The sequence below is a fragment of the Talpa europaea genome (genome assembly GCF_964194135.1).
Source record: "Talpa europaea genome assembly, chromosome: 10".
In the NCBI taxonomy this organism is placed as follows: Eukaryota; Metazoa; Chordata; class Mammalia; order Eulipotyphla; family Talpidae; genus Talpa; species Talpa europaea.
The window spans coordinates 111,034,641-111,061,584 of NC_140077.1; the positions used below are offsets into that span (position 1 = coordinate 111,034,641).

The window sequence follows — 26,944 nt, forward strand, 5'->3', positions numbered from 1 at the left end:
TTGTCAGGGAACCCACTAAGTGTTCCACTTCACTGGCAGCTATGATTGATTCCACCTGGGCTTGATTACCGAGCATTCCTCACTGCCGTGGACTAGCAAAGAGGGAGAGATACTGTACTCAGCACCATGAGAAAATAACACTGCTACTTCACAATCAGAGCAAAAAGGAAAGATGCCTAGAACTCAGAGGTTCCCCATGCCTAGAGGTGAATGAAAAATTGCTTCAGCCAAGACTTGTAGCATCAAGGAATCTAAAGGCCTAACGGCCAGGGATTTAGGTGTGGGTCACTTCACAGGGCAGCAACCCAAACCAGCTGATGGGCTGGCAGAGTATGAGGAAAATCTGAGAGAGCTGCTAGAGGAGGCTGGTGATGAACACTGATGAAGGTTCCAGGTATTAGCCAGAGGCTGGTAGCGCTGTGACTCTTCATAGGCTAGGAGACGGGCCCCCGCCTTTGTAGCCCCCATGTAAGCTGGGGCCTCACTATTAATCACCCCTTCCATCCTTCTTTTCCACCTCCTTTTTAATTATTCTTCTTGATAAGGAATCAGAGACAACATAAGGTGTACATCCATGGCTCATCTATTAGTATTCAACAGGCTGCGGGCAGCCTCGCAGCCCAGCACTCAACCGCTGCGCCACCAGGGGAGGCCCTCAACAGGAATATTTAACTAATATTTCCATTTTAATTGTATATCGGAAGGAAAGCCTGAAGGCTCATGTATTAAGTTGATGTATCACACTTGCTATCGAGTTCAGATTTGATCTAATTATCCAGATTTTTCCGGACTTGGGTATCTCAAACTTTGGGCATTATTTGGTTTTGGGGTTGTCTTACCTGAATTTGAATATCCTGCCAGTAGAGTGCCAGGGAATTTGATTCTCACAGTTCTTCCCTTCAACCCCCTCATTGGTCATGAACTTCCGTCACTGTCATTGTTTATTGATGAATGACCTCTCTCGTGAATGTTTTGTGATGAAAGCTAATCTATGAAAGAGTTGAGAATGAGATTCGTGTTCATCATAAAGACCTCAGATGAAAGATGCAGCCATAGTGGATTATGTCCCCGCTGAAACAAAACAAGGGCAGCTACAAACATTTGAAAGCAAGTCACATTTTTGCACATCATCCATTATTCTTTCATTTAATTGAACGTTAAAGATTCTACATCTTCTAAATTTATTAGCTTGGTATTTAGATGTTCCATGACCAAAATAGTGAAGAAGGTTCATTATTGCTGGTTAAATTAGCCTCATGAAAATGTTGTTGGTAAAGGTTACAGAAATGAACAAGATATCTAACCAACCAGCCTATTAGACCATTTATCATTATAATTTAAAAAGGCATTCTGATGATTTAAATTAACTTGGCTAAAGGGTAGACAATGAGATAAAAGTTAATAATTAAAATCTAAATGGCATGATTTGCTCTTCATTTTGATAAAGAAGGCACTAAACATATGCAGACAGCGTTTACTTAAACTGCCTTCTGGTGAGAAAGTGAACCCAATAAAATTAAACCTGAGCATACCACTCAGGGACTTTATTTTAAAAACATTACAGCTGTATTACATATCTCAATGTCTTGTATTTATCTGAATGATCTGAATATTTTTCATTTCCTTAAGACATTTTATTTGAGATAATTGAAGACTAGTATTTAGCTATTTTCTTATTGTTTGTTTATTTTTAACTGAATATCCTTTCTAGATATTTTTAAGATAATTTTTATTAAGGTAATATTGATTTGCAATACTTTCATGATTCTGGAATATAGGACCCCATCTCTTCTTATGTGTTGTATGTTCCCACTCCATCCCTACCTCACATGTGTTGTATGTTCCCACGCCATCCCTACCTCCAAGGTACCCACAGGCCTCCACTATAGTCCGTTGCTGAAGGTGCTAAGCCTTTACCATCTACAATACCCTTATCAGTAAATTTAACCCATATTTTTCTCTCCATACATACAAAATCTTTATTGTTTGTGTGGCCAACTCCCACCTTCTTTTGTGTTAAAATTATTTCTATCTATCTAGAGAAATTTCTTTTTATTTTTTACTAGTAAGTTCATAGAGCTTTCTAAAAAAGATGGAGAGCCCATTTCTTCTTAGGTCTGCAACCCTGCTTCAGTATACCATGTCTATGGCCTTAAGATCAAAATAAATATTTTCTTGTCTTTTCCATTCTTAACAGAAACCAGGAGCTTAAAGAGCTCGGTGAGCTTTCGCCACACTGGGACAATCTCCGGAAAAACGTACTAACTCACTGTGATCAAATGGTGAACATGTATCAAGACATTCTGACAGAACTGAGCAAGGAAACAGGTGTGAAACCCACGTTAACTTCACATGTTCAGCTGAACTGTATTTCATGTGTGTGCTGTGTGAAAACAACATTAAATATTATTATGGATGTAGGAAAACCAAAGATTTTTAAAAAATATTCCATTTCCCACTGTACCATCTTTGTATCAAAAATAAGAAAAATGACACTATTTTACCTCATGGTATTATTGTTATTATTATAAGAATAATTGAGAAATCTTGGAAATTGAATTTCTGAGAAGAAAAGCAACTTAAAGCAGAAGGACCTGGTTTATTTCTGAAGTTCTTGAACATTTTTCTATGTCAAATGTACTTACTTTCCCACAAATGTGCACACACACACAAACACACACACTTATTATTTACTATTAATTTCTTTCCATCCAGGGTCTTCTTTCAAATCAAGCAGCAGCAAAGGAGAGAAAACATTAGAGTTTGTTCCGGTAAATCTACATCTGCAAAGAATGCACGTCCACAGTCCCCACCTGAAAGGTGATATTTCCTGTTAGACTCTTCTTTTAAAACTAACAAACGTTACTCCTGTTGCACTTCCTTAAGAAGCTTAACAGCTGACAGAATTCAGCGATTTAGCAGTTATTTGCGAAGAGGACAATGAAACCACTGAGGCTGTTAATGATTCTAAATGCTGGAAAAGGGACACCTATTTTTGCTGCTGCATTTCTGGGCAACAGTTTGTAAACGTGGGCCCTGAATTGATTTACAAGTGAATATACAAAATCAGCATTAGCTTTTCAAAGTAGTGTCAGCTATGGCTAACAGCTGCCAATCATGCTGCAGTTGAATTAGAGCAAAGGTGAAAGAAGATGTTTGTTTTTGATGCCTCTTGAGCATCCCAAACCCAAGGGTGAATCCAGGCTGTGTCTCTGACCTAGTGGTGACTATCACCAGAATCACCCCCTTCCTTCTGAGAAAGGGATTTATTAGCTAGAAGGTGGCAGGGTCTTTTGAGACACTCATTGTGAGAGACACTTTTTCAGGGAAATGTACAGATCTTCATAAACATACCTGGAGAGGGTCTAGAGAGAACAGTGTGATGCTATACTCTTTACCATTCTACAAAATCCCCTAATTCTCATTAGGCTACTTCATAAAATATTCTTTTTATTTCCCTTATTATTTAACTCACTGCTCCATCAATGCTTACGCGTGTTTACAGCCACTTGAGGCCCGTGAGTCCCAGCAAAAGTCCCATGTTATGCCTGGTGTCCCGGCGTCACAGCTAATGGTGCCCTTTTCTTCCACTGCATTCCTGTTTGAATGAGAAATGTTTTGATCATCCTAGAGAGCTAAGAGTTACTTACTGTCATCAATCCTTTGAGATAAGTGCATCAATGCACACATCCAAAATACACTAATGCAAATAAAGATGCATCCTAATTCCCTGTTTTGTAGCCTTTGTCCCAATGTGGAATTTATAGATTTAGAAAGGTTAAAAGGAAATCCTTTTCTGCTTTAGAGTTATCCGAGGTTTTATAATGAAAAAATTTCAACATTTTGCTAAGTTTGTGCATGTGGACTATGTATAAACACAGCCAGCTAATAGCAAGTTTGATAGTTACAATCACTCTGGTGTATAATTTTATAGTCACTGGTAACCCTTATCAAATATCTAAAATTTTAGCTTGGATTCTTTTCATTAAAATTTACATCAAATGAAGAACTGAAATAAAAATGTGATGATCCAAGGCATTTAGAAATTCTGCCTCGTACCTGTCATTAATTTGAACATAAGTATGTAATGGTTTTCAAGAGCATTAAAACCAAAGTATTAGGTAATAAAGAAGTTAAAATACATAAGGGTATATGAAAAACCAATGTATTTTTTCCTACTGATCAATATAAAAAGGCTTTTAAGATACATTAATAAGTTTATATAGTAGAGTAGAACAGTCCTGGGTGTGTTTTACAGTTGTTCCCTTTTTTATTTATGACCTTAAGCCTTTTATTTAATCTTTCTATGTAGTGTTGTTCTCTTCCTATTAAGTAAATTAGAGTTTGTAAAACCTCTAGATGAACTATCATAGTTTATACGATACTTGTGGCATTCGCTACCACCGAAATAAAATGGATCTGTCAGTTTTTTGTTTTTGTTTTTTGTGGGACCCTCACCGGTGGCCGGGGATCAAACTGGTGCTGCGGGCAGCCTCGCAACCCAGCACTCAACCGCTTCGCCACCAGGGGAGGCCGGGATCTGTCAGTTTTATCAGAACTGTTAAAACTGAAAAGTAATCATTTACTGTGAATCACATACTGATTGCATATTGATTTCCCCCCAAGGCTACTCTTGTGTATTTTGTTATATATCTAAATATATAGAGAAGTAGATAGGTAGGCAGGCAGGCAGGCAGGCACGCAGACAGACAGACAGGCAGGCCAGTAGGCCGGTAGACAGATACAGAGATAGCTATATTTCTATTTCTGTCTATGCCTATATATATTTTTTTATATATAAATCATGTGAATAATGTTAAAATATTAAGCTTATGTGTTTTTAAAATACTTGCTTTTAATACTAAGTTTAAAAGTTATTACTTCAAATGAGTTTAAAATGAGGTGTGTTTACTTAGATCACCAATTATATGTTCTAATAGAAATTGAAAACTTGACTAAACTTTGGGACTCACATCATTTACTCCTTTGACTTGATGAAGTTCATAATCTCTCTGAGCTTCAGTTTTCTTCTTGGCAAAATAAAATGATCAAGAGTAGCGCATGGAAGTTATTAAAATTGTCTGCTTGCCTATATAACATGTATTTCAAAGATTTTGAAATTTATTTAAGATCCATGGTTACTGATTTGAATGTTTAGATGAATTACAGACAGCAATTTGCAAGGTAATGGTGCAAGTCAGACTGGCCTAGCTGTGGTATTTCACTGGTGAGTTATTGGGATGAAGTCTACATTCATTTTCATTCTTACCATTAGTAAATTACATCTACCCATGTTTGATTAATATTTCTACTGTATTTGGAGAGGCCACTGTGCAAACAATAGTGGGCAGATTCTACCAACTACAAGGCTAATGTCTAGCTCTTGAAATAAGTAACTGAGCAGAACTAATGTTGTCATGTCTCATACTGACAAATGAAATAACCCCAATTTAACTTCGAGTGTCCCTACACCCATTAAGTTAATTTTTCATCCTTATTCATTACTTAAAGTAAGTTCAACAAATAGAATACCATCACAATAGAGACAGTAGGACAACAAAAGCAAAACACTGAAGTTAATAATACAAGTTCTCCATCCAACATGTTCCATAATGTCATCTTCATAAAAAATAGTTGTGTATACTTTAAAATATGGATTCTGTGATATTTTAATGTTCTTAAAGTAATTTTATGTTGTAGATTTATATGCTATACATGTAACAAAACATCTATATATCTATATATAGAAGATATAATATGAAAAGATATATCTACATATAAAAGATATCTAATATATCTACAATACACATGTACACACATCTATCTATCTATCTATCTAAATATATATATATATATATATATAGAGAGAGAGAGAGAGAGAGAGAGAGGGAAGAAGCAAGAAAGCCTACTATTATATATCATAAAACTGCAGCTAGAATCAAGTGTAACATGAGCCAGAAATCACTGTGTGACTGTGGATGAATCAGCTAACCTCTCTATTCTCTCAGCTGCTCATCTCTACACTGAGAGAAGGAGCAAATAGGAGGAACTATTTAGAGCTCCCTGATTTCTTAAGAGTTTGGGTGTATCACCTCATCAGGGAAGTGTAATTACCTTTAGGTATGTTTAATGATGATATTAAATTTCTTGGACCATTTTGAAACAGATTTCCCCTTAAAATCCCTATTGTCTTTGTCATTTATGTCAATGTCCTTTTGTGGACATTTTGATGTCAAGGCTTATGCTTAAATCGTTCCTTGATATGAGATCAGCGTGTCTACATTTCTTTCATTAGCACTATTTTTGCAGTTATAGGAATTTTAAAGCAATATTCTGGGGAAAATAGGCTTATTACCTCATTTCTATTATTAAATAGCTTTTAAAAGACCACAAGACAGCTCTATTATTAAATTTTAAGCCAACCTAGTATCTTCAGTTTGATGAGATGCAGCAACTTGAACTTCACTGCCCTATTATGGTGTGTACTATGCCATTTGTACAAGGTTGAAGAAAACTTTTGAGTTATAAAATATCAAAGAAGAAGACACAGAGATTTCTTTTCAAGAAGGAAATAAGTAAATAATCAGCTCTTTATTAAGATAAGTGGAGAGTGAGCTACTTGCATCTCTTCCTTTACCTGCTGCTACAGACTTTCTTGGCTTCTTATAGATGTTAGAATTCCTCAGTCAGTGAGGCGGATGGATACAGAGGACATTTCTGTTCCTGCTTTGGAAGATGATGAAACTATAGGTGAACTGCAGAGACAGATTCTTCATGGAGCTAAGAAAGCTTCAGTTCAGGGGCTCTCTTGTGGGTGGGCCCCTTGTAAGGCTCTTCAAGGAGCTCTAGCCACATGTTTGTGGTTAATGTTCTTACAAATTTTGCAGAAGATAATTTAACCTCCGTCAATTAAGACTGTGCTCTTTCTACTCAAGGTTTCCCTTCTCTCATTCTTCCCTGCTGGCTGGGGGCATTGACAGGCCTCAGGATTGTTTGGATCAAGTTGGGGAGTCTACATTTTTTTTCAACAGGGTTAGAAATGCATTTACTTTGGGCTTGGTGGGACAGTCTGATGCAGTTTTAGTTACCTCCGTGCCTTGTTGGTGTTGCTGGTGGGCCAGGTTTCAGCAGAAATGCCACATATTTCGCTGCACTGTCAGGATGGCATTTCCTTTTACATGTAGTTGAAGTTAGCACAGGAAATGACTCTCAGTGTGACTAACCCTAGTATCACTCCTTTTCAGACTGAAAAGTACTTTTGTGGAGACGTAATGCTTAGCCAAGGCTAAGCTATCACCTTTTTGTACATTTGGTAGGAATACTTCTTATAGGGAAAATGTTTATAGAGAAGACTTACTGAAACCTTGCCACTTTTAACCGCTTCCAAATCCATTTTCTACCCGGGGAAACTGAGCCACAGAGAGGTTAATTACTTTTTTCAATACCACACAGTGGCACAGAATTCAGAGCCAGGGACTCAGGTTCCAGTCAGTCACTTAAACCCCTGACTCTCCACCCCTGCAGGACAATAAGCAGACCCTGGATATAAATCTTTGGGGCTTTAGACAACGAAAATGACTTCCCCAGGCCCCTGGGCTACTCATCAGATAAATAAAGGTGAACTTGAATTTGCCTTAGGGTTTTATCAGGACTATTTGAGAAAGCTGTGACATGCTTTCCACAAAATAAAACAGATGCATGTCTGCAATTTGCATTAATCCACAGACACACCCTTTTCTTAGCCTTAGGTTGAAATTTAAAATATCTAAACAAAAAAAATGCTTAGGTTTTGTTTTAGGTTTAGTGTAATATTCTCCTATTTTAAGAAAACCTTTTAGTTTATGAATGACTTTTGAAAAGGACAAAAGATTCCCTCCCCACCTATCTATTAAGTAATTGTTCAGCATTTACCTTCTTGATGAGTTGGTTTAGGTTGTATTGTGGGGTTTTCTTTTGTGTGTGTGTGTGACCTTGAATTCTCTGCATGCTGCTGAAGTCTTTTACTTGAGGACATTTTATATTAAGAAAATCTTTCAGGTTCATTTGGACTGGTCCACTATGAAGTTATGGCGTTTACCTAAAGCTAATAAAATAATTTATGTTGTTCCTGTAAATGAGATCTGAAAAACCACCAATGTGTCAATACCAAAATCAATTTGAAAAGGATCTACTATGAAATTAGGTTTCTCAAATAAAATGTAGTTTAACAAGAAGGCATTCACTCTTCTTCCTTTTTATGGGGATACTTTTCATTAGAATGTAAAAATGATAGCATGTTTTATAGCCATAGACTTAATATGTATCAAACTTGATATTTTTTCAAGATCAAAGGATTGAATTTCAATTTAAATGTATGGATTTTTTATTAAGGAAACAGCATCTTGCTGGAAAATAGATTAGGAGATATTTTGTGTATTCTTTTTGTCACCTAAGGAAATTGCAAAAGCATACATTCAAAATTGTGTAAGATTTAGTACACAAGCAGGAAACAGCTCCATATAGATTTTTATTAAAAAAAAATGCACTGATACTATTCTGCCCTTGAGTCAAAATGCATTAACAATTTGGCTTTTTTCTCTGTAAATTTTGGTTGAGAGATTGTTCATTATTGTTGCATTTCAATGTGATTGTGAATTAAATGATGCAAAACTCAATAAAGTAAAATACACAAAAGACCAATTAGCTTGTTATCACAGTAAGTATATAGAAGAATGAGAGAACATACTGTTCTACACAGTAGCATATAATTAAGATGTAGTCATAAATCAAGGAAATATTAAAACTTGTTTAGGTGCACAGGTGGCTTTTAGAGAGATTGATTAGCTCCTCTTGCCCCCTTGAGATGTGAGTTCATAGTGATTCCTGCAAAATTAAAAAGAACAATTTCTCAACCTTCCCACGGTGTGTGTATGCTTCAGTGCAAACAGCGGGCAGGAAATGAATGTGGGAAGGTGTTCACCTCCTTGTCCCTTCCTGTTCCAGATGCTCTCTACGACGTGATCACAGTGGGAGCCCCCGCCGCCCATTTTCAGGGATTTAAGAATGGTGGTCTTCGGAAACTTCTCCATAGATTTGAGATGGAAAGAAGAAAGTAAGTGATGACAAAATATGTCAATGACATCGAAAGTCAGCCTATAGCTTCTACATGTAAACAAAGTTGTTGAACTTCCCAAAAATGCTTGATCAGAATTAAATTAGAATAAGTGAAATACCTGAGTGTGTTGCTCATACAGCAGCCCTGAACTGGTATAGAAAATCTTTTCTGGAATCCTAAGTGGGACATATAGGAAACAAGGCAATGAATTCACAAGTGAGTCAGAGACTCTGACTTCAAGGTATAGCAAACTCCAATGCAACAGGATCCATGTTTCACAAATACAATGCAACAGGATCCATGTTAGATAGCATGGGGTTCTCAGTCATGCTTGCAAATGAAAATCATATTTGGAACTTTCAAACATTTTATCTGTGCCAGAATATCACAGCAGACAAATTAAGTGAATTTCTCTGGGAATGGGGCCCCGGGATTGGTGGTTTTAAAAGCTTCTCAGGTGAGACTAATGTGTAACCAGGGTTGAGAACTGCCAATAGAGATGTAAATAAATAGTGCTGGGAGAAGACAGATGAAGCAGAGATTAGAGATTGGAGACAGGAACGGTGACACAGATAATTCTTGAAAAATGAGCCTTATGATGAAAAACATGCAGAAGCTCAATTGGTTTGTCATGGGAAGGAAGAAAATTTACATAAAGGAATATCTGGTAAAGATGAAATGTATTGCAACTCATTTACTTGAAATTTTGGCTTAAAGAATCTCAAACTCATTAGGCAATTGTAAAGTGGAACCAGCAATGACAGTGCAGCTGGATAGACTTCCCTTCTTCCATGGATTTGAGTCCTGGCTCTGGAATTTATGAGCCTTTTACTTAGCCAAATTTTCTTACTTCCCTGTGCCTTAGTTTCCTCTTTCATAAAGTAAAGAGATAAAGTAAAAATAACATCGTTTATCTCACAAGGTTGTTAAGAAGATTTGATGGCTTCATATATACCCAATGTTTATAACAGTCCAAGTTCATAACGTTCAGCCTTATTCTGAAAGCTTAAAAGAGATTTGCTATTATCTATGTAAAATACATAAACAAGTGTTTTTTTTCCTTTCACTCAAAAAATATCTTCTGACAACTTCTCATTTCAATGCCTGTAGGCCTCATTTTTTTCTACAATCTTAGGTAAGATTGTATTGACTGAATGTACCATAATTATCTAACTGATACACTACTTATGGTCATTTAGATTGTTTCTGATTTTTTGTTATAATCCCCTGTGTTTGCAAGGTATACCTTTATTCTCATGTCCATAGATTTGTCTTTGCTTTGAACAAATTCCTACAATTAGAATTCTTAATTAAGTCATGGTTAAATTTTAGAGATACTGTTATATTGATCTCCAAAAAAGTTGCATCACATACACAAAGGGGATAATTACCCATTACATTCTTGAGCACTGGGCTTCAGACACCATCTATTCAGACACCATCTATGAGCAGCCTGGCATGGCTGGTGAGGTCCACACATATATTTACAACCATTTATCAGTCAGTTACTCATTAATCGTATCTTCCAAATACCTCAGAGTTAACCTATTAAGCAATATCTCACCCCTGGCCCTTCAGACTTCTCTTAGTCATTTCTTTTCTTTTTAAAATATAATTATTGAGGTAAAATGCATTTATAACACTGTGTATGTTTTAGGGGTATAGGTTCACACCTCTACAAATATATGTCACTATACCATACCCACCATACCCAAAGCTCCCATAACCCTCCACTCTGGTCCATTGGGCCTTCTTCCCCATTTGCCCCTTCCTCCACCCTCTCCTCCGGTAGCTTAGTAAAAGGCACCATGATCCACCCAGATTTCAACTTAGAAACCTGGAGATCTTGACTATTTTCCTCCCCTTGTTTCCAATTCCAAGAAAAAAAATCAGTTCTGTCAGTTCTTCCTTCTTATTTCTAACAAAGTCATTCATTTCAACAAAATATTATCGTTTAGGGTAATTGTAACCTACGGAATTACCGTCTTCAAAATATTCTCTTTATTACTCTCCTTTCAGGGCTGTCTCTCATCCAGTCTGTATTTCTCACCTTGGTTAGAGTAATAGTTCTAAAAGACGAATGCAGCCTTGTGATTTCATAATTTTCAACGTTCCTTACCTGTTTCTTGCCTTGAGGTCACAGTACAAGGCACACAATACATTCATCGCTTACACACACACTGTCACCTCTTCCCCCCATGTTCACTTCCTCAGTTTCAGCACCATGTGGAGGCCTCGGCTAGACCATCCTGTGGGTAGCCTCCAGTGTGTTCTCTGAGGGATGGACCATATGTATCTGGTTCACCACAGTATTCCCAGCAACTGACTGACAAGTGTTTGTTGAATGACTAAGTATCTGAGGGAGGGAGTAGAAGAAGTAAAAGAACTGCCTGTGTTAGTTGTAGAGGGAGAAGATATTACTCTGCCTGAAGAGATCACTGCTACTGAATTAGGTAACACAAATACAGGGAATGTTTGTGGAAATAGGGAACAAATATAGGCATTTGTGAAATGTCTTGTAGGCATTCCACACAGTTGTTTGTCAGCTGTTGGAATGTTAGTATCTCCCTTTACCTCACAGAGAAGGGGAAATAACATTTCATGTGTTCTATTTTATTAAAATAGCCAACCTAAAATCAGATTCAATGTTAGCAGTGTGGTGGTGATGTTAACATTTGACAGCTGTAGACACTCTTCCACTAACTGACCCAAAAGCTTGTGAAGCAAAGTATGATATGAAACTCAAGTAAGAAGAATTGTGCATGGTGGGGCAGTTCATGACCCTTAAATATTAAACTTTTCTTTAGGAAAATAACTTGTTTAATTGTAAATGAAAAAAAAAGTTTGCTAAATGATCCTAGAATTTATAGTGACAATAAATTTGGTGAAGAGTGTCTGAAAATAATAAAGCACAATCTTAATTGTGGTATTTCAGAAAGTCACTGACCTCAACTTTCAGTTTTCTTATTTGCATGACAGTGATTTCTTTTCAAATCATTAGACTGTTAGAAAGAGCAATTAAAATAGCAGATGATTTCATCATAGGTAGAATATAAAGACACCACACGAGGGAACAAACCAAATTATAGCAAAACAAACCCGTGAAACCTGACTGCGTAATTGAGACTACCTGAGGGGGAGGGTGGGGTAAGACGCAAAGCGGGAGGGGGCCCATTGGGTTGTGGTGGAGGATTACTAGTGCTTGGTGGTGAGCATGGTGTGCTGATTCACACCTGAGGTGTGACCCTATACTCCTAAATCACACATAGTGTTGTAAGCCAATGTTACCGCAAAAAAAAAATAGTACAATTGAAAAAAAAAAAAAGAGTAGTAAAAATCTTGAGATTTTTTTTGAAGAGAATCTTATTAAATATATCATCACTATTGCTCAGGAAGATATTTTGGATAATTTCACTTTGCAATTAAATTTTTAATTTCACACACTTGTTAAGATATGAATTCGGGTTTTATCTCAGAAGAGAAGTAAATCCACATGAAGATTAAGACTATATGATAAAATGTTAACTCTCATATGCAAAATACAAGAAGAAACCATTTTATCTGCTTACTTAAAAAGCTAGATATGAAAATTAAGTGGCTTGAGGAGTTATTTTCTATAAATCAAGACTTGCTTTTCTCCTTCACTGTAAACTAAGACAATGTTTGGAACCATGATGCAGCAAGTTGTCATCTCAATTAGTCTGCATTCAATCCAAGGAAGAACTTTCATTCTCATATTAAACATTGAGAGATTTCCAGCATATTATTTAAAGCTTTCTATTAATTTAAGTATTTAGGATCCATAATTCTAAAGACAGCAAACAACAGAAAAGGAAGAACATCACTTACAAATAAATTGCAATCAAATAAAAAATACTATATTTTCTAGGACTCTTGATCTAGATCTGGGTTATCTCATTCTTTGGCAGATTACAGTAACATGCTAACTTAAAAAATGTAAATTTGGAATCTGTGTCACAGAAAATCATTCACTTGATGGTGTATCAATAGAAAAGTAGTGTGGATGCCCAGTCTTCATTACATGGAACTTACCTGAACTGTGCCAGTGTCCCCTTCCCTGTCATGGAGGCTTGTGTTAAGTAGTTACTCCAGTGACCTTGATGGAGGGGAAAGATGACTTGAATTAGGGTGGGGTCAGTAGGGATAAAGAGAGAAGAGAGTGATGGTTATAGAGATACATTGGAGGCTTGGCAGTTTTTGCATTTTTCATGTTTATTTGGAGTCCAAAAAAAAGTCCAGAGGAATCAAGGAATACTCTGGCTTCTGTGTAGCCCTGATACGGGGGAGCTATTTGCTGCAGATTGGCTCTGAAACTCCAGGAACATAGAATAACCTGTGGTGCGTGCATGTGTGGACGTGCATAAGGATATAAGAATGGCAGCTTCTCCTATAGGTTGTGAGGACTCATTGACAGATGTTTGTAGGATTATCAACAGCATGAAATTTGCATTTTGAGTGGCAGTGAACAGAACTGAAGAAGGGCAAACACTATCAGACCATATAACTGTGACAGTGAGAGGAATTGAGCAACTAACTATGGTGTTGAAGACCTTAAGGAAACTTTAACAGGATTGAAATCCAACTGGATGAGAGAGACTGAGTAGGGTTGAAAGAATCTTAGGTTTCTAGTTCGTGTAATTGGGTAAATGGCAAGGTCTCTGGGAAAGGTGATGCAAAGAACCCATTTGCAACATTGCTTATTTGATAAGATCAGTTGTCCAGTAGGAAAAAAAATTTGGGAAACCAATCATTTTGTTGAGTCTACATTTTTGTTCACATTTTAAAAATCTTTTAAATATTTATAATTCACAGGGGATCTCAGAAAGCACACATTGCCCATTTTGTTTCAGTGAGGAGACTGCTAAGGCCCAAGGACTGTATCGCTAATGACAGAGCCAGAGGCGAAAAGCAGTCTGTCCCTAGACTTCTGTTCTTCTCTACTCATTCTCCCTCACACAATCGGTAGATGTTCAACACAAACCAGATGCTCTTTCTTTATTTTTATTTTTCAGTTATATTATTTTTATTGAGATAGCAATGATTTACAGCACTTTATATGTTTTATGGGTACAGGTTCACACCTTTTCTATATGTTACAACATCACATCTACCACCAAGGCATCCAGAGTCATCCACTGTAGTCCATTAGACCCTCGTGCCATTTGCCCTATCTACCCCTCAAACTCCCCCTCTGAAAACTTCAGTTCTACATCACGTTTCTAGGATTTGTACAAAGCATGCTTTTAGTAATGAACAGTGTTAGCTTATGGATGACCTCTCTAGGAATTGATTTTGCTAAATCTAAATACCAGATAAAAATTTTAAAAAAAATGTTGTATTCAATTTCTAGGTCTTTATAAGAATATAATTTTAAAAGTAAATTACTTTATCTGTACTATTTAAAAAAGCATGAATTGAGGTGGTGCTTTGCCCTTAGATAAGCTTTGGTCTGCCCAAAATTGCTCTGTATAACAGTCAGTAAAAATAGTTCTAAGACTTTAGCCTTACTGGCTCTCTATCCATATCCTTTGCAAATATACCTCAGGAACCATTATTTTAGATATATACCTACAGGAAAAGAAAAGAGTGAATTTTTCAAAGATCTTCATAGATTATATTCATCCTAGTAAAAGGCAGGAAAAATCTTGAAAGAATGAATAAGCAAACTATTCTTCACCACTAAAGTAGAACACAATGCAGACATCTCAGTTAGCATGTGGGTTTTGAGGTATATGAGGAGATGCATATTTAAAAATGTACCAAAGAGAAGACATGAAGTTATAAACACAAAGAAGGCACCAGTCTAGATGCATCAGTGGATGTTTTGGACAGGATAAGTTTACTTAGGGTGGTACAAACACAGACAGTTCTATTTCCTTTAAGATAGTTGTGTTTTCTGACTTCTCTGGTTTCCTAGTTGTAGAATGAGACAAATGTCTTTGAACCTTTTTGCCATTTCTACGTCCAGCAAATATGGAACACTAGGTAACATGAACAACAATCTCCAGCTACAAAAATACCTGGAAAACTTGGAGGCAGAGTGACTCCCTTTCACATCACCTTTAAATGGCGTCTGACCACCCCAGTGGCTAAAACCATGGCTCCCGGCAGGGGAGGTAGAGAGGGGGAGGGAATTGCCTGTGCAAAAAGTTCAAACCTCATGGCACAAAGTCTTATGGGAAAGAGACTGAGCATAAAAAAGCTCTGAGCTTTTTCTTCTTCTTGGCTACCAGCCCGGACTGTGGCATTTAGAGGACAGGCATCAACCACTGATTATCTCTTAGCTTTTGCTTTCTTGATGCCTTGACTGAGCAATGGTCATTCAATATGTATTGAAAGCAATTTAACTGCAAGATGATTTTCAAATTATTTCTTTAGCCTAAATTATTTCTTTAGTTATGTTATAAAATAGAATCATATATCTTCTCTTAATGAGCGTTGTTTTAATTAGGAGATGACAACTTCTTCAATTATATTTTAATATTATTGGCTGTACCAACCATTATGTTCCTAAATAAAATATGTTACAATTTTTTTTCCAAATTTAGAATGAGTCAATAGCAGGTTTAAGAGGTAGTAAAACATAGTTAAGAGTTCAAACTGTGTGTAATAATTAAGACCTATAATAATTTGAGTCATGGTTCTACCATCTATTCTAGGTGTGTGCCCAGGCCAAGTTACTTAATCTATCCAGGCTTCAACTTCGGTATTTGTATAATGGAATAATATTTGCTCTCCGAGAGTTTTCCTGATGATTAAAATTTTAGAAATCCCTTAAAGGCATTTAGTATATATAATGCTAGATCTCTAGTATAGATCCAATGATTTTTAATTACTAAAATGGGGAGGGAATGAAGGAGATATTTGGATTATTAATTTAATTTATACAGTCTAAATTATTGACTTTATTAGAGACCTTCCACAAAAATATCAAATTTATTGGTAGGCGTGCGTTATATAGGCATCTTCATTGTCCAATTTTCAGACACTTCTATTACCCCCAAAAGGTAATGCCCATTTGCAATTAAGTGAGAGTTCTCTTTTGCAAATCTGTTTGTATTTGCAAATAGATTCTATTGTTTGTACCATATCTCACTGTGTATTTTGATTAGGCACCTGGATGGATACGGTCTAGATTTTGAGATGGGAGGAAATAAGAGGGCCTGGTTTGGGTGTTACCCCATCATATCTTCAGCATGGAATGAACAGAGGGCAAACTAAGCAGCAATAGAATTGACCAGACCCTGGGATTTGGTGAAGGAAATCAGGGCAAGTGAATTCAGAGAACAATGGAAATAGACAATAAAAGGAAGTGAAAACACATTGGACTTTTAACATTTTAGGTCACATTATTATACTTATAAAAAAATTTATTAGGGCAAGAGAGAGCTGAGAAAAGATATGCATAAACTGGGGATAGATAGTGGAACCATTGTGATCAAAACCAAAAGGCAAATTCTCTTTAAGGGAAGGTTGAACTGAAATGAATTTTAAGTTTCTTTTCTCTTAATTAACATCAAACTTTGTTCAAACCACTCTCATTCTAAAATTTCTATGAAACCGGTATTTTTTTTAAAGATTTATTTATTTTTATACAAGAGCTGGGGTACAGGCCAGAGGCACAGGAGGGTGAGAGGATGCACCAGAGACAGAGCTGGGAGCAGAACAGGCAGACTGACAGTAATACACTGCTGAGGGGAGCAGCGGGTGCAACAGGAGAGGTCTGCTGTGCCATGTGGGAATCTCCCTGGCTGGCTGGGAATCTAACCCGAGCTGCAGAGGCTGCGGACAGCTTCACAGAGCTGCCCGCAGCCCGCTGCGCCACCGGGGAGGCCCTGAAACCAGTATTTTTAAGACTCATTTTAAAGGTAGATATCAATTTAAACTTAAATCAAAGAACCTCTTTAATTATATAGGTGAAATCTATAGGAGGTAAACAAAACAAATACTTGCTTCCTTCTAGTTTCTTTTCTCTGAATCACACTTCTGGCAAAAGCATGGAAAGGATGCAGGGGAACTAGCAGGTGAGCTTTTTACTTTCCACAATGTCATGCAGCACATTGTTAAACCCTGTGAAACCAGAAGGGTATATTCAAGTGCACTAAGGTGTAAATTTTCATTTATTACCCATATGGTTTTTTTCTCAGTTAGAGCTGAGTGCATGTCATCCCTCCCTCTGGATTCAAGAGGTCGTTATTGTACCAAGAGGTCGTTATAGTGCTTGAGTTGGGGGAAAATAAGTGGAAATAGTCCTTAGATTTCTCTCTGGAGATTCAGTTCTGCCACAGTGGCAGAGGCATGTGGCTACAGCATTTTTAACCAGGCTTGTCAATCTCCGCTCCTGGCTGGGTCCCTCCCCCCTTATTTTTTCCTACCCTTTCACTTTCTTGATGTTTATCACCTCTCATCTCTATTTTTCCATCACTCCATTACCATTTTTATTAGGGCAAATGGGGCTAAAAAGGGTATATATAGAAAAGAGATCTTAATGGTCAAGAAATTGCATATGAGGACTTGCAGGTTAAAAAGTGGGATAAGAGCCTCCCTGGTGGCGCAAGGAGTTGAGATGCAACTTATGAAGCAATCCGCAACCTCTGCAGCACAATTTTGATCCCCAGCCAGCCAGGTAACAACCCACATGGTGCAGCAGACCTCTCCTGACTCGCCCGCTATTCCCCTCAGCAGTGTATTGCAGTCAGTCTGCCTGTTCAGCTCCTCACTCTGTCTCTGGTGAATCCTCTCACCCCCTGTGCCTCTGGCCTGTACCCCAGCTCTTGTATGCATAAATAAATAAATCTTAAAAAAATATAAATAAATAATTGGCGCACAGACCTCCTGCTGTGCCCTCTGCTCCCCTCAGCAGTGTACTTCGTTGTGGGTCTGCCTGCTCTGCTCTCCTCTCTGGCTCTGGTGAATTCTCCCACCCTCCTGCACTTCTGACTGTACCCAGTGCTTGTATAAATAAATAAATAAATATTTTTTAAAAAGAAAAGAAAAAAAGGAAAAAAATTCAGAAAATTGTACAAAAAGTAAGAATAGTAGAAAAGAAACATAAACCATATAAATGAACTTGCCCTGAACTGAGAGGGTGCAGAATATGCAGGGGTTGTTGGAAATGGGGAGCAGTTCAGGAGCTCAGCTTGTGTCTGCATAAGTTGAGACTATCAGGATGAGACTTGATTTTCATTGAAGTTTAGAGGAAAGGTCTAAACTACAGATGGGAATGACAATCATGAGCACAACTCAACTGTTTAAACAACTAAATTGAATGAGATTACTTAGAAAGGATAATTTGATTAAAAAAAAAAGGTAAAAGAGTTCCACAGACTGAGCCTTAGAGAATGCCAGCACTGGAGCATCAGAAATGACAGGGCCAGCAAAGAAAAGAGTGACTAGGATGGAATAGACACCAGGAGAACTGAAGTCCTTGTTTCAATTACGTTTTGACTAGCAATTAAAGTCTATCAACTGAGTTTTATTTCACTACATGTTTTATTTTCCTATATCTCTATAATACCTCTTGTAACAAAATGCACATACATATATACATATATGAGTATGCATGTGTATTCTAGCTAAACATTAAATAATATAAATATGTAGTAAAGTACGTATATATATGCATTTTAATTTACTCTGTCATCAATAGAAACATATTATGAAAATAATTTCTATTTTAATTATTCATGGTTGGCTACATTATTTATATGCTTTATTTTTGACCCAAACAAATATTTTGTCTCTCTTCTGGTTTTATCTGATTAATAGTTGCCTCAACTGTTTGGATTCACTTTAAATTTCAGTGTACTATAAAATAGTGTATAGCTATATTCATTTTATCTCAAAAATTAAATTATACTCCTAACTTTCCATTTAAAAAGCTATAACTATTAAAATATATGACATGTTTAAAGAGTAAGTCATTGAATAGGTAGATGAAATTTATGTATACTTAAAATTATTTTGTGAGTGGTGATTTTTTTTTCCCATACTATATTATTTCATCCTGGACACCAACATTGGCTTTTATTGTGGAAAATGAATCTTTCATCCTCACTAGGTAAGAAGCACATCATTAAAAGTCTTCATCAGAAGCACCAATGCCTGCTACCTAACTCTGCTCTGCAGGGCTGACTTGGGAACAGGAGGCAGGAGTTATGGTTATAGCTCATGATGGTGGCACAAGAATGTTGGGGGTGGGGAGAAAAGAAGAACAGAGGGAGTTTATTGGGAGGAAAATGATGAAAGGATGATGAAAAAGGTTAGGGGAGGCAACACTGGTAATGAAAAGGGGGCAGAAGTAATTGCTTAATATAAAGATGGACTGCAAAATAGCTTTTATAAGACTACAAAACTTAGAAAAAGTTAAGGATAAGGAACTTCAAACTGATTTAAAGTAGAAATAAGGGACTTTTATCAGTCATCATATGTCATGATCAAGGGTTTAGATAAGATCTCACAGTCAAAACAATAAGATCAGGTGTCTCTCAAAATGCTCAGCTGTCCACCTGCATCACAATTCCCTGATGTGCTTGCTACAAATGCGACAACCAACCGAAGCAGAGTCTCTTGGTGTTGCTAAGGAATCTGCATTTTAAAATAAACACCGAGGCTCTGATGTCATCCTCAAATGAATCTTATACCTGCTAAAATTTGAGTGTTGCTGATCTAGGGTACATATGATGAGAAAGAAATCTTGAAAATGTATATAGTAGATTCAAGTGGAGAGGAGAGGAGACTTGAGGAAATTTGCAGAGTGAAAAATATGTAGAAAAAATTAATGAAAGTAGATAATGCATGGGAATAAAATAACAGTGAATTGCCAAGAAGGTATGCTCTAGGGAAAGAAAGAAGACAATGATGTCAGGAATCAAAAGAATGCTTGGCAGGGAGTGTAGGGAGACCTAGAATGACAGACTTGAAAAGCAGACAGTTATGTGAAGGGAAGATGGAAGACCATGGCCCTGTGAGCTGCAGCTTTCCCAGAGCTAAATGGTGTAAGACTGTCAGTACTCATATGATGACACTAGAAAGCAAACATAATGACAGAAGAGATCAGTGGAAACAGATCAGAGAACAGCTGCTCCAGGCATTTCCCATATGTTGGGTCTGTAGTAAGTCCCCTTCTCAGCTCTCAGAGATGCTGGGCATCAAAAGCCATCCCCACCTGTGATACTTCAATATCTGTAAATAATCATTTTCTTTGCACAAATAACAAGGAGTTGTTTGATTGACTAAGACCCTTGTGGATCGAACTTTATGTCCAGTCCAAGTACAGAGGAGTGAGGGGGACATTAGATCATGATTTCTTTGTTAAATGCCTTTGCACACACTACCGTGAGATCAGAGGAGCAGAAAGAGACATTGATAACTGACTAAGACTGTTGTTTTCTTTCTCCTCCTTGCCATTGTTGTCTTCTTTAATTTACATTAAAATGTGTATAATAAGTAGTTAAGGAATGTTTTATTTTAACCTCCTGCTTGTGATGTTTAAAGTCTCCAAGTACAAAATTGAGAGCAAATTCTCCTGCTTGTCTCAGACTAGCAACGTGTTTCTTAGGCTTCACAACCCTGTGCCCCCATGGACTTCCCATCCAACCTTCTGAATAGACTCAGCAACCAAGACATGTCATTATTGTGGAAGGAAACAAAGAAAGAAATAACAATGGACTATCCATTATATGTTTGCAAAAGAATATTTTCTCCCTGAAGAAACTCAGACTTTCCCCCTGAAAATCTGTAGGATAAAGGCAAGGGGAGAGTGTAGCAGGTGTTAATTTTTCTTATTAAATTCAAATGTTTCAAAATAAGAAATGTATTTATGCAGATTTTAATACTTAGTTGATAAAGGTAACAAAAATGTTTAACATTTAAATATTCAACACAGGCTGCAAGGTATGATGAAAAATGAAAAATGCTTCAAAGGTTAAAATGGACGGTGATATGAGCCAGTGTGGACCTAAACTGACTTCTCTCTTTTTGGCCTGTGTTTAGAAATTCTTCTTTTTCTGTTGGAAAACCTCCTTTGTCTTTCCTAATGAGACTGGCCAAAGATCCCTTCATTCATAAATCCTTATCCCTGTACATGCACGAGCAATTCTAAATGATGATGATGAAAATCAATGATCCTTTAGTAATCAATTTTAGAGTTTTTTCACAACTTGAATAAAAAGCCACAAGGAACAAAAAGAATGGTGATAAAATAACCTAATGTGTTTTTTTATGCACTATATGTTCTTTTTCTTTTTCTTTTCTTTTTTTTAATAAAGGCATGTTTTATTTATTTATTTGTTTGTTTGTTTATACATGCACTGGGTACAGTCAGAAGCGCGGGAGGGTGAGAGAATTCACCAGAGCCAGAGTGGGGAGCAGAGCAGGCAGAAGGACGGAAGCACATTGCTGAGGGGAGCAGCGGGCGGCAGAAGAGGTCTGCGCGCCATGTGGGACCCTCCTCCGGACTATATGTTCTTTTTCTATCTAATGAAATTCTCCATATTATCCCCATTAATTTATTTTCTCCCCATTTCTGTTATTAAAATGTATTCCCCTTTGTCCCAAGTATCATAGGGGGATAAAGAGGATAGAGTTAGTGAATACTTGCTCTGTGTCAGGCACTGTTTCATTATCTTTACATGAATAATCATGAATCTCACCCATCCCTTAGAATTGTTTGCATAATTATTCCCCTTCCTTGATGAGGAACTGAAGACTGCCTAAGATTACCTGTGTAGTAAGTGACAGAGGGAGGATTTACAAATAGATCAGTCTGAATATAAGCTTTGTACTTTTTCCCTTTATACTATGTGACTTCAACTTCACTATTAGTTATATTAATTTATTTCAATACTAATGCTTGGTATACATAATCATAAAGAATCTTTCTAGTGGCTGAGTGTGGACTGGATTTATTTTACCTAGTCTTAAAAAAGGTCTTGGTATTTTAGTTAAGAAACTCTTATAATATTGTGAAAAAAAAAAATCTCAAGATAGTTATTCAATAGGAAGTAACAATATTTAGGGTTCTGCTCTGAAGGGGTGCACATTCTTTCTGCTTTTGATATAACTTGCATTTATCTTTCTTGTTGCAGTACTGGATATCAGTTTATTTACTATTCACCTGAAAACACAGCCAAAGCAAAAGAAGTTCTCAGCAACATCAATCAGCTACAACCTCTGATAGCAACCCATGCAGACCTCCTGCTTAATTCTGCAAGCCAGCACTCTCCAGACAGCTTGAAGAATTCTTTAAAGATGCTTTCAGAAAAAGTAAGATCCAATCATCATGATAGTGGGGGAAATGAAATACCCAAATCCCCACTGGTGTTGCTTTCTGCATACATTGCCTTTCATAGCATCTGGAAATGTAAAATAGACTAGGTAAAAAGTGAGCTTCCAAGTATTGCCACAGGATCAAAATGAATTGGCCTCATTCTCTGCTCAGATCTTACTGAGCTTTAATTTTTTTCCCTAGTAGGAAATGAAACCTGTTATTTGTTGAGATATATTTTCTCTTTCTCTTGACATAGTTCATTTTCTTTGGTTCATGGTCTTATTAAGTGAATAAATTAGGTTTTGAAAATTATTTTCCTCTAGTGATCACCTAATTTTCATGCAGGAATGCCCCTTCTCTGGAAAGCAGAGTGTTGTGTGGGTTCTTCCCAGTGGCATAAGCCAATTCCTCTGCTTTGGTGTGCGTTCTACCTTACCTTCTAGGAGAGGTGGAAAAATTTCTAAAAGTGTTAATTTTTTGGAATGCTATGGAGCCTAAGCCTTATTCTAAAGGTGAGCAGTACCTGTATGTGAAAGAGGAAAGGTGCTCTGTCATGGGGTGAACCCCCAACATCAACTCCCTGACTAGCTGGGGTCCCTAAAGAGAGAGAGAAACCAAGATGGAAAAAGACAAATTGTAACTTGATTTTAAATGTAAAAGCAGGTATCCTAGCGTCTAGTTCCAATATTCTCCTCGTCCACCTCTGCATTCGAGGACATTTGGCAATTTATTGTGAGATACTTCCGATAAATATGCCTTTGAAGAAACAGATCAAAGGGCCTCCACCCTTTTCTCCCCCTCCCCATACCAGTGTCATTTTAGATAAAGGTGACAGCAGTGAGTCACATCCCTGAAAATAGAGTCCTATAAAGCTGGCTATTATAATATGTGTGTACAGTTTTGATTCAGATATGCTCATTTATAATAATAATTGCTAGCACTTTTTTAAACATTTTAAAGTGTACATCATTCTTTCTTTTTCTCATTGAATGAAATTCATTTCTATTTTCATCAAAAATTAGCTAATAACTACTTAGAAAAGTCAAGTGAAATTTCTAAAAATTAAAAAGTGAAAAATTAAAACCCAAGAGTTCCAGTTCAAAATGCAACTTTCCATGACAGAACAGGTGCTTCATTAAGGAAAGGAAGAAAATATTGGCCTGGGTTTTATAAGTACTGTGCTGTGCTAGGGCCTTGTAACTTCCATATTCCATTTACTCTTCATATTGTAGGTGTGCGTTCTCTCCATTTCACAGAGAAAAAGTCTGAAGTTCAAAGAAGTTGGCAGGTGTGCACAATTGGCAGATAGGGCCAAACTCAGGATTCAACAAAACCAGGGTTCAAAGTCAGGTCTCACTGACTGTGGCCTGGAACCTCTTTTTTTTTTGTCCTCCATTGTATGTGTTTTGGCATTTACTTTTTGAAAATTTTAAAAACTCTTGCTAGAAAACTCCTCAACAATCCTTAAATATTCTAGTAGTCACTAGAATCTTGGCTGTCATCTTGGCTGGGAGAAAAGAAAAAAAAAAAAGAAACAAGAGTATTGCATATAGTAAAATAACAATTTTGACCCATTTCTATTTTGAAATTGTAGATGAGATGAGGTATTTCTGGACTCACCTAAGCAGAAAATTTTATCAAGCAGCACATCACAGTAGTGACTACAGAGCAGTATTTGTATCCTTCTTGGGCATTGGGCAGAGCATTGTCATTTCATATGTCATTTATAACTTGCTGCAGTGATTTTGGGAGGAATGATATGTGTCTCTCCTCTTTTAGTTCAGTATCATTCCTACTTTTTCTTTATGTTTTTCAACTGAGTAGACAAACTTTATCTCCTAATAATTCTGTCATTCCTTGGAGGATGACAAGAAATCAGGAGGATCTTTTTTAAAGTTAAGTTTGCAAACCATGCATTCTTTCAAAAATTCCTGCCTGAAATTTCAAAGAATTATCTAAGTTAACAGAACCTTCCATCTTCCATGAAGACAGAAGCTCAGGCTATAAAATAAAGTATGATACCTGAATTTAGCATGAAAGATGAATAGTTTTAATGGCATCTTAAATATTAATATAATTTAATATTAGTAAGATTGAGGCTTAAAACATTTTATTTTTTAAGATCAGAGGTTTTGCCCACTGTGGATTAGAAAATAAAAATTATTTTTATTTATAATCTTCCTGTTTCTTTGAATCTGAACTGGTCTATTGAGAAAATAAGAGTAGTTTTCTCAGGAACTCATTTGTATACAGCACATTCAGTATAGAGTAGGGGTCGTCGGGCCTCCCTGGTGGCACAAGGGTTTAAGTCTCACCCCGCCAAACCTCTGGCCTACACCCCAGCTCTTGTATGCAAAATAGAAAATAAACCTTATTAAGATAAAAGAGTAGAGGTTGTCTATGTGCATGCTTCTCAGAAAATGCTCAAGGCTTATGGCCTTGGGCAGCAGGTCTTAGTGGAAGTCACTGTAGTGGACCAGGGGTGCTTCAGGAGGTTGAGGGCAGCACAGTGCTGCTCCAGGAGGCAGTGGCTTCATAACAAAAGGGCGTCTTTCCTCTTGAGTGAGCCCCTGCATCTGGAGATGATAGTAATGGACACAATATCATTTCAATATACACCCAGAGCCAGGGGGAAAGCCAGGGGCATCTGAGAAGCCAACTTGCTAACAGGTAATATTCAGGGAGGCTCAGTGCAGGGGATATTTGAAGATCTAAAGGCAATTCACATCCTCTCTACAGCTGCTGATAACCGAGCACAGGACTAGTTCCCTAGGAAAATGTCATCCCTCTGAACCTGTGTTGGTGGAAAGAGAAATAATACACACAATTTATGGAAAGTAAAAATAATGACTGAATCCATACAATTTGCTAGTCACCATCCCTGACACTAGGAGCACAAAATGGAACAAGACACAGGCTTGTTATTCCCAAGAGATTCAAGCTTCTTAAAGGTGATGGTTATGGTGCTAACGATGGCACCATGTTAGCGTTTATTGGAGACTTAAAAACTATGAGCACTAACAAAGTCTTAAATGTTCACAATTCCATGAAGTAAGTACTATTATCTTTAATATTTAATCTTCCTAATCTTATGGAGATAGGTCATGTTAATATCACCATTTTACACAGTAGAGGAAACTGAGGTACAGACACATCTATATAATGCACCCGAAAATTTTGTGAACAGAGCTCTAGAATCTGTGAGCGTAACCACTATATTATATTGTCGAATGTTCCATGAGAAGTGTGAAAACACAGTATATACAAGGCACGTCCTCTCTTAGTGTTGCCAGTAGGTTCTTAGCAACTTCAAGTCTAAGTGAAACATGAAACCAACGTTACATGGGCTGGTTAATATAAATAAGAGCTGGATTTCTAGGCCATATTTATGGTCACAAATACATCAGCAGGCCTTTCAATAAAGACCCAAATCTACATCCAGTAGTTAGCAGTCATTTGTATGCATTCATTCACTTTCCACCCACTTCTATCAGCTCGGAGTCTCAGATATGCCATTGCAATGGAATACTTCACTATTCTCTAACAGAATGTGATTCTGGATGCAGGCCCTTCATGATCTAGAGAAATTCCAAGGCATCATATAAATGCTCAGTATCAAGATGAAGTGAAAAATAAGCTGCTATTGTGTTTCAATCTTTTTTTTTTGTGTAAGAGTCAGCTAACCACCCAAAATTTTATGTTGCGAACCTGTAAAATCTACTGCATTATCACCCATGTCTTTGCTGATAAATAAACCCAAGTAAGTTATAAATAAATGAAGAGGAATTTCTGTGTGTGTGCATGCTGCAGGAAGAAAATTATGTTGATTATAAGCACCATAGAAGATTTCACTAGATATTCAGCAACACAGTAATTATGTGTGTGTTATGGAAACTGGAGCTATAGTAGCAGGGATTCAAGGGCGGCAAGCTGTTTTGCTCTAAAAATAAATCAAAAGAATTTATTGAAACTATTAACAGAGAAATAGTTTAGTTAAGCTGAATGGAAGTAAAGTCACATTTTTTTAACATTTAAATTCACATTGATGAATATAACGACGCGACATTGAAAATTATGTAAATAATGTTTCCACATTTTGCCACAACTATGCTGACTTGCCTGAGGGCTGTCTAGCCAATTTTTTCATCAGTATTTTTATATCTTCCATTCTCATTTTAACACTTCATTGTGACCATCAATTAACAATTCTTTTTTTGTTCCTTTCCAGAAAAATTTGCCTTTTATTTTGATTTTCTAATTTATTATCAAATATTTTCTAATCTTTTTATTCTTGTGTATTTTTTCATATTTCTTGTCAACTTCTCTTCAAAGTATCTTCACTGCAACTGATGGATTTACTCTTTATTCTTCTCGAAGTAAATGCACTCAGAACAAGCACAATTCTTACAGACAGATGTGTAGTGTTCAAAGATGTATTCTTTCTGAAAGTTCTGTGAGCATGAAAATTGTGCAGGGAAATGATATATCCCTTCCTCACAGTTGTATGATATCTGAAGAGAACAGTTAATTTGCTCAGAAAAGTAAATGCGTATTAAGAA

General features: G+C 36.8%; 1 protein-coding gene across 8 annotated transcripts in view; it reads left to right on the top strand.

Annotated features, from left to right (window-relative positions):
* The window catches only part of INPP4B (inositol polyphosphate-4-phosphatase type II B), a gene marked incomplete at both ends in the record, with an annotated part of 278,348 nt that overhangs the window by 157,217 nt on the left and 94,187 nt on the right, over nucleotides 1-26,944 (top strand). For 6 of the 8 annotated variants that reach the window (XM_084246367.1, XM_084246370.1, XM_084246366.1 and 3 more), the window contains 4 exons: nucleotides 2,198-2,328; nucleotides 2,716-2,820; nucleotides 8,983-9,091; nucleotides 22,204-22,381. In XM_084246367.1, the coding sequence (XP_084102493.1) occupies nucleotides 2,198-2,328; nucleotides 2,716-2,820; nucleotides 8,983-9,091; nucleotides 22,204-22,381 (523 nt within the window). Of the gene's footprint in view, nucleotides 1-2,197; nucleotides 2,329-2,715; nucleotides 2,821-8,934; nucleotides 9,092-22,203; nucleotides 22,382-26,944 lie in introns of all 8 variants that reach the window. The other 2 variants (XM_084246365.1, XM_084246371.1) reach the window with 1 other exon arrangement.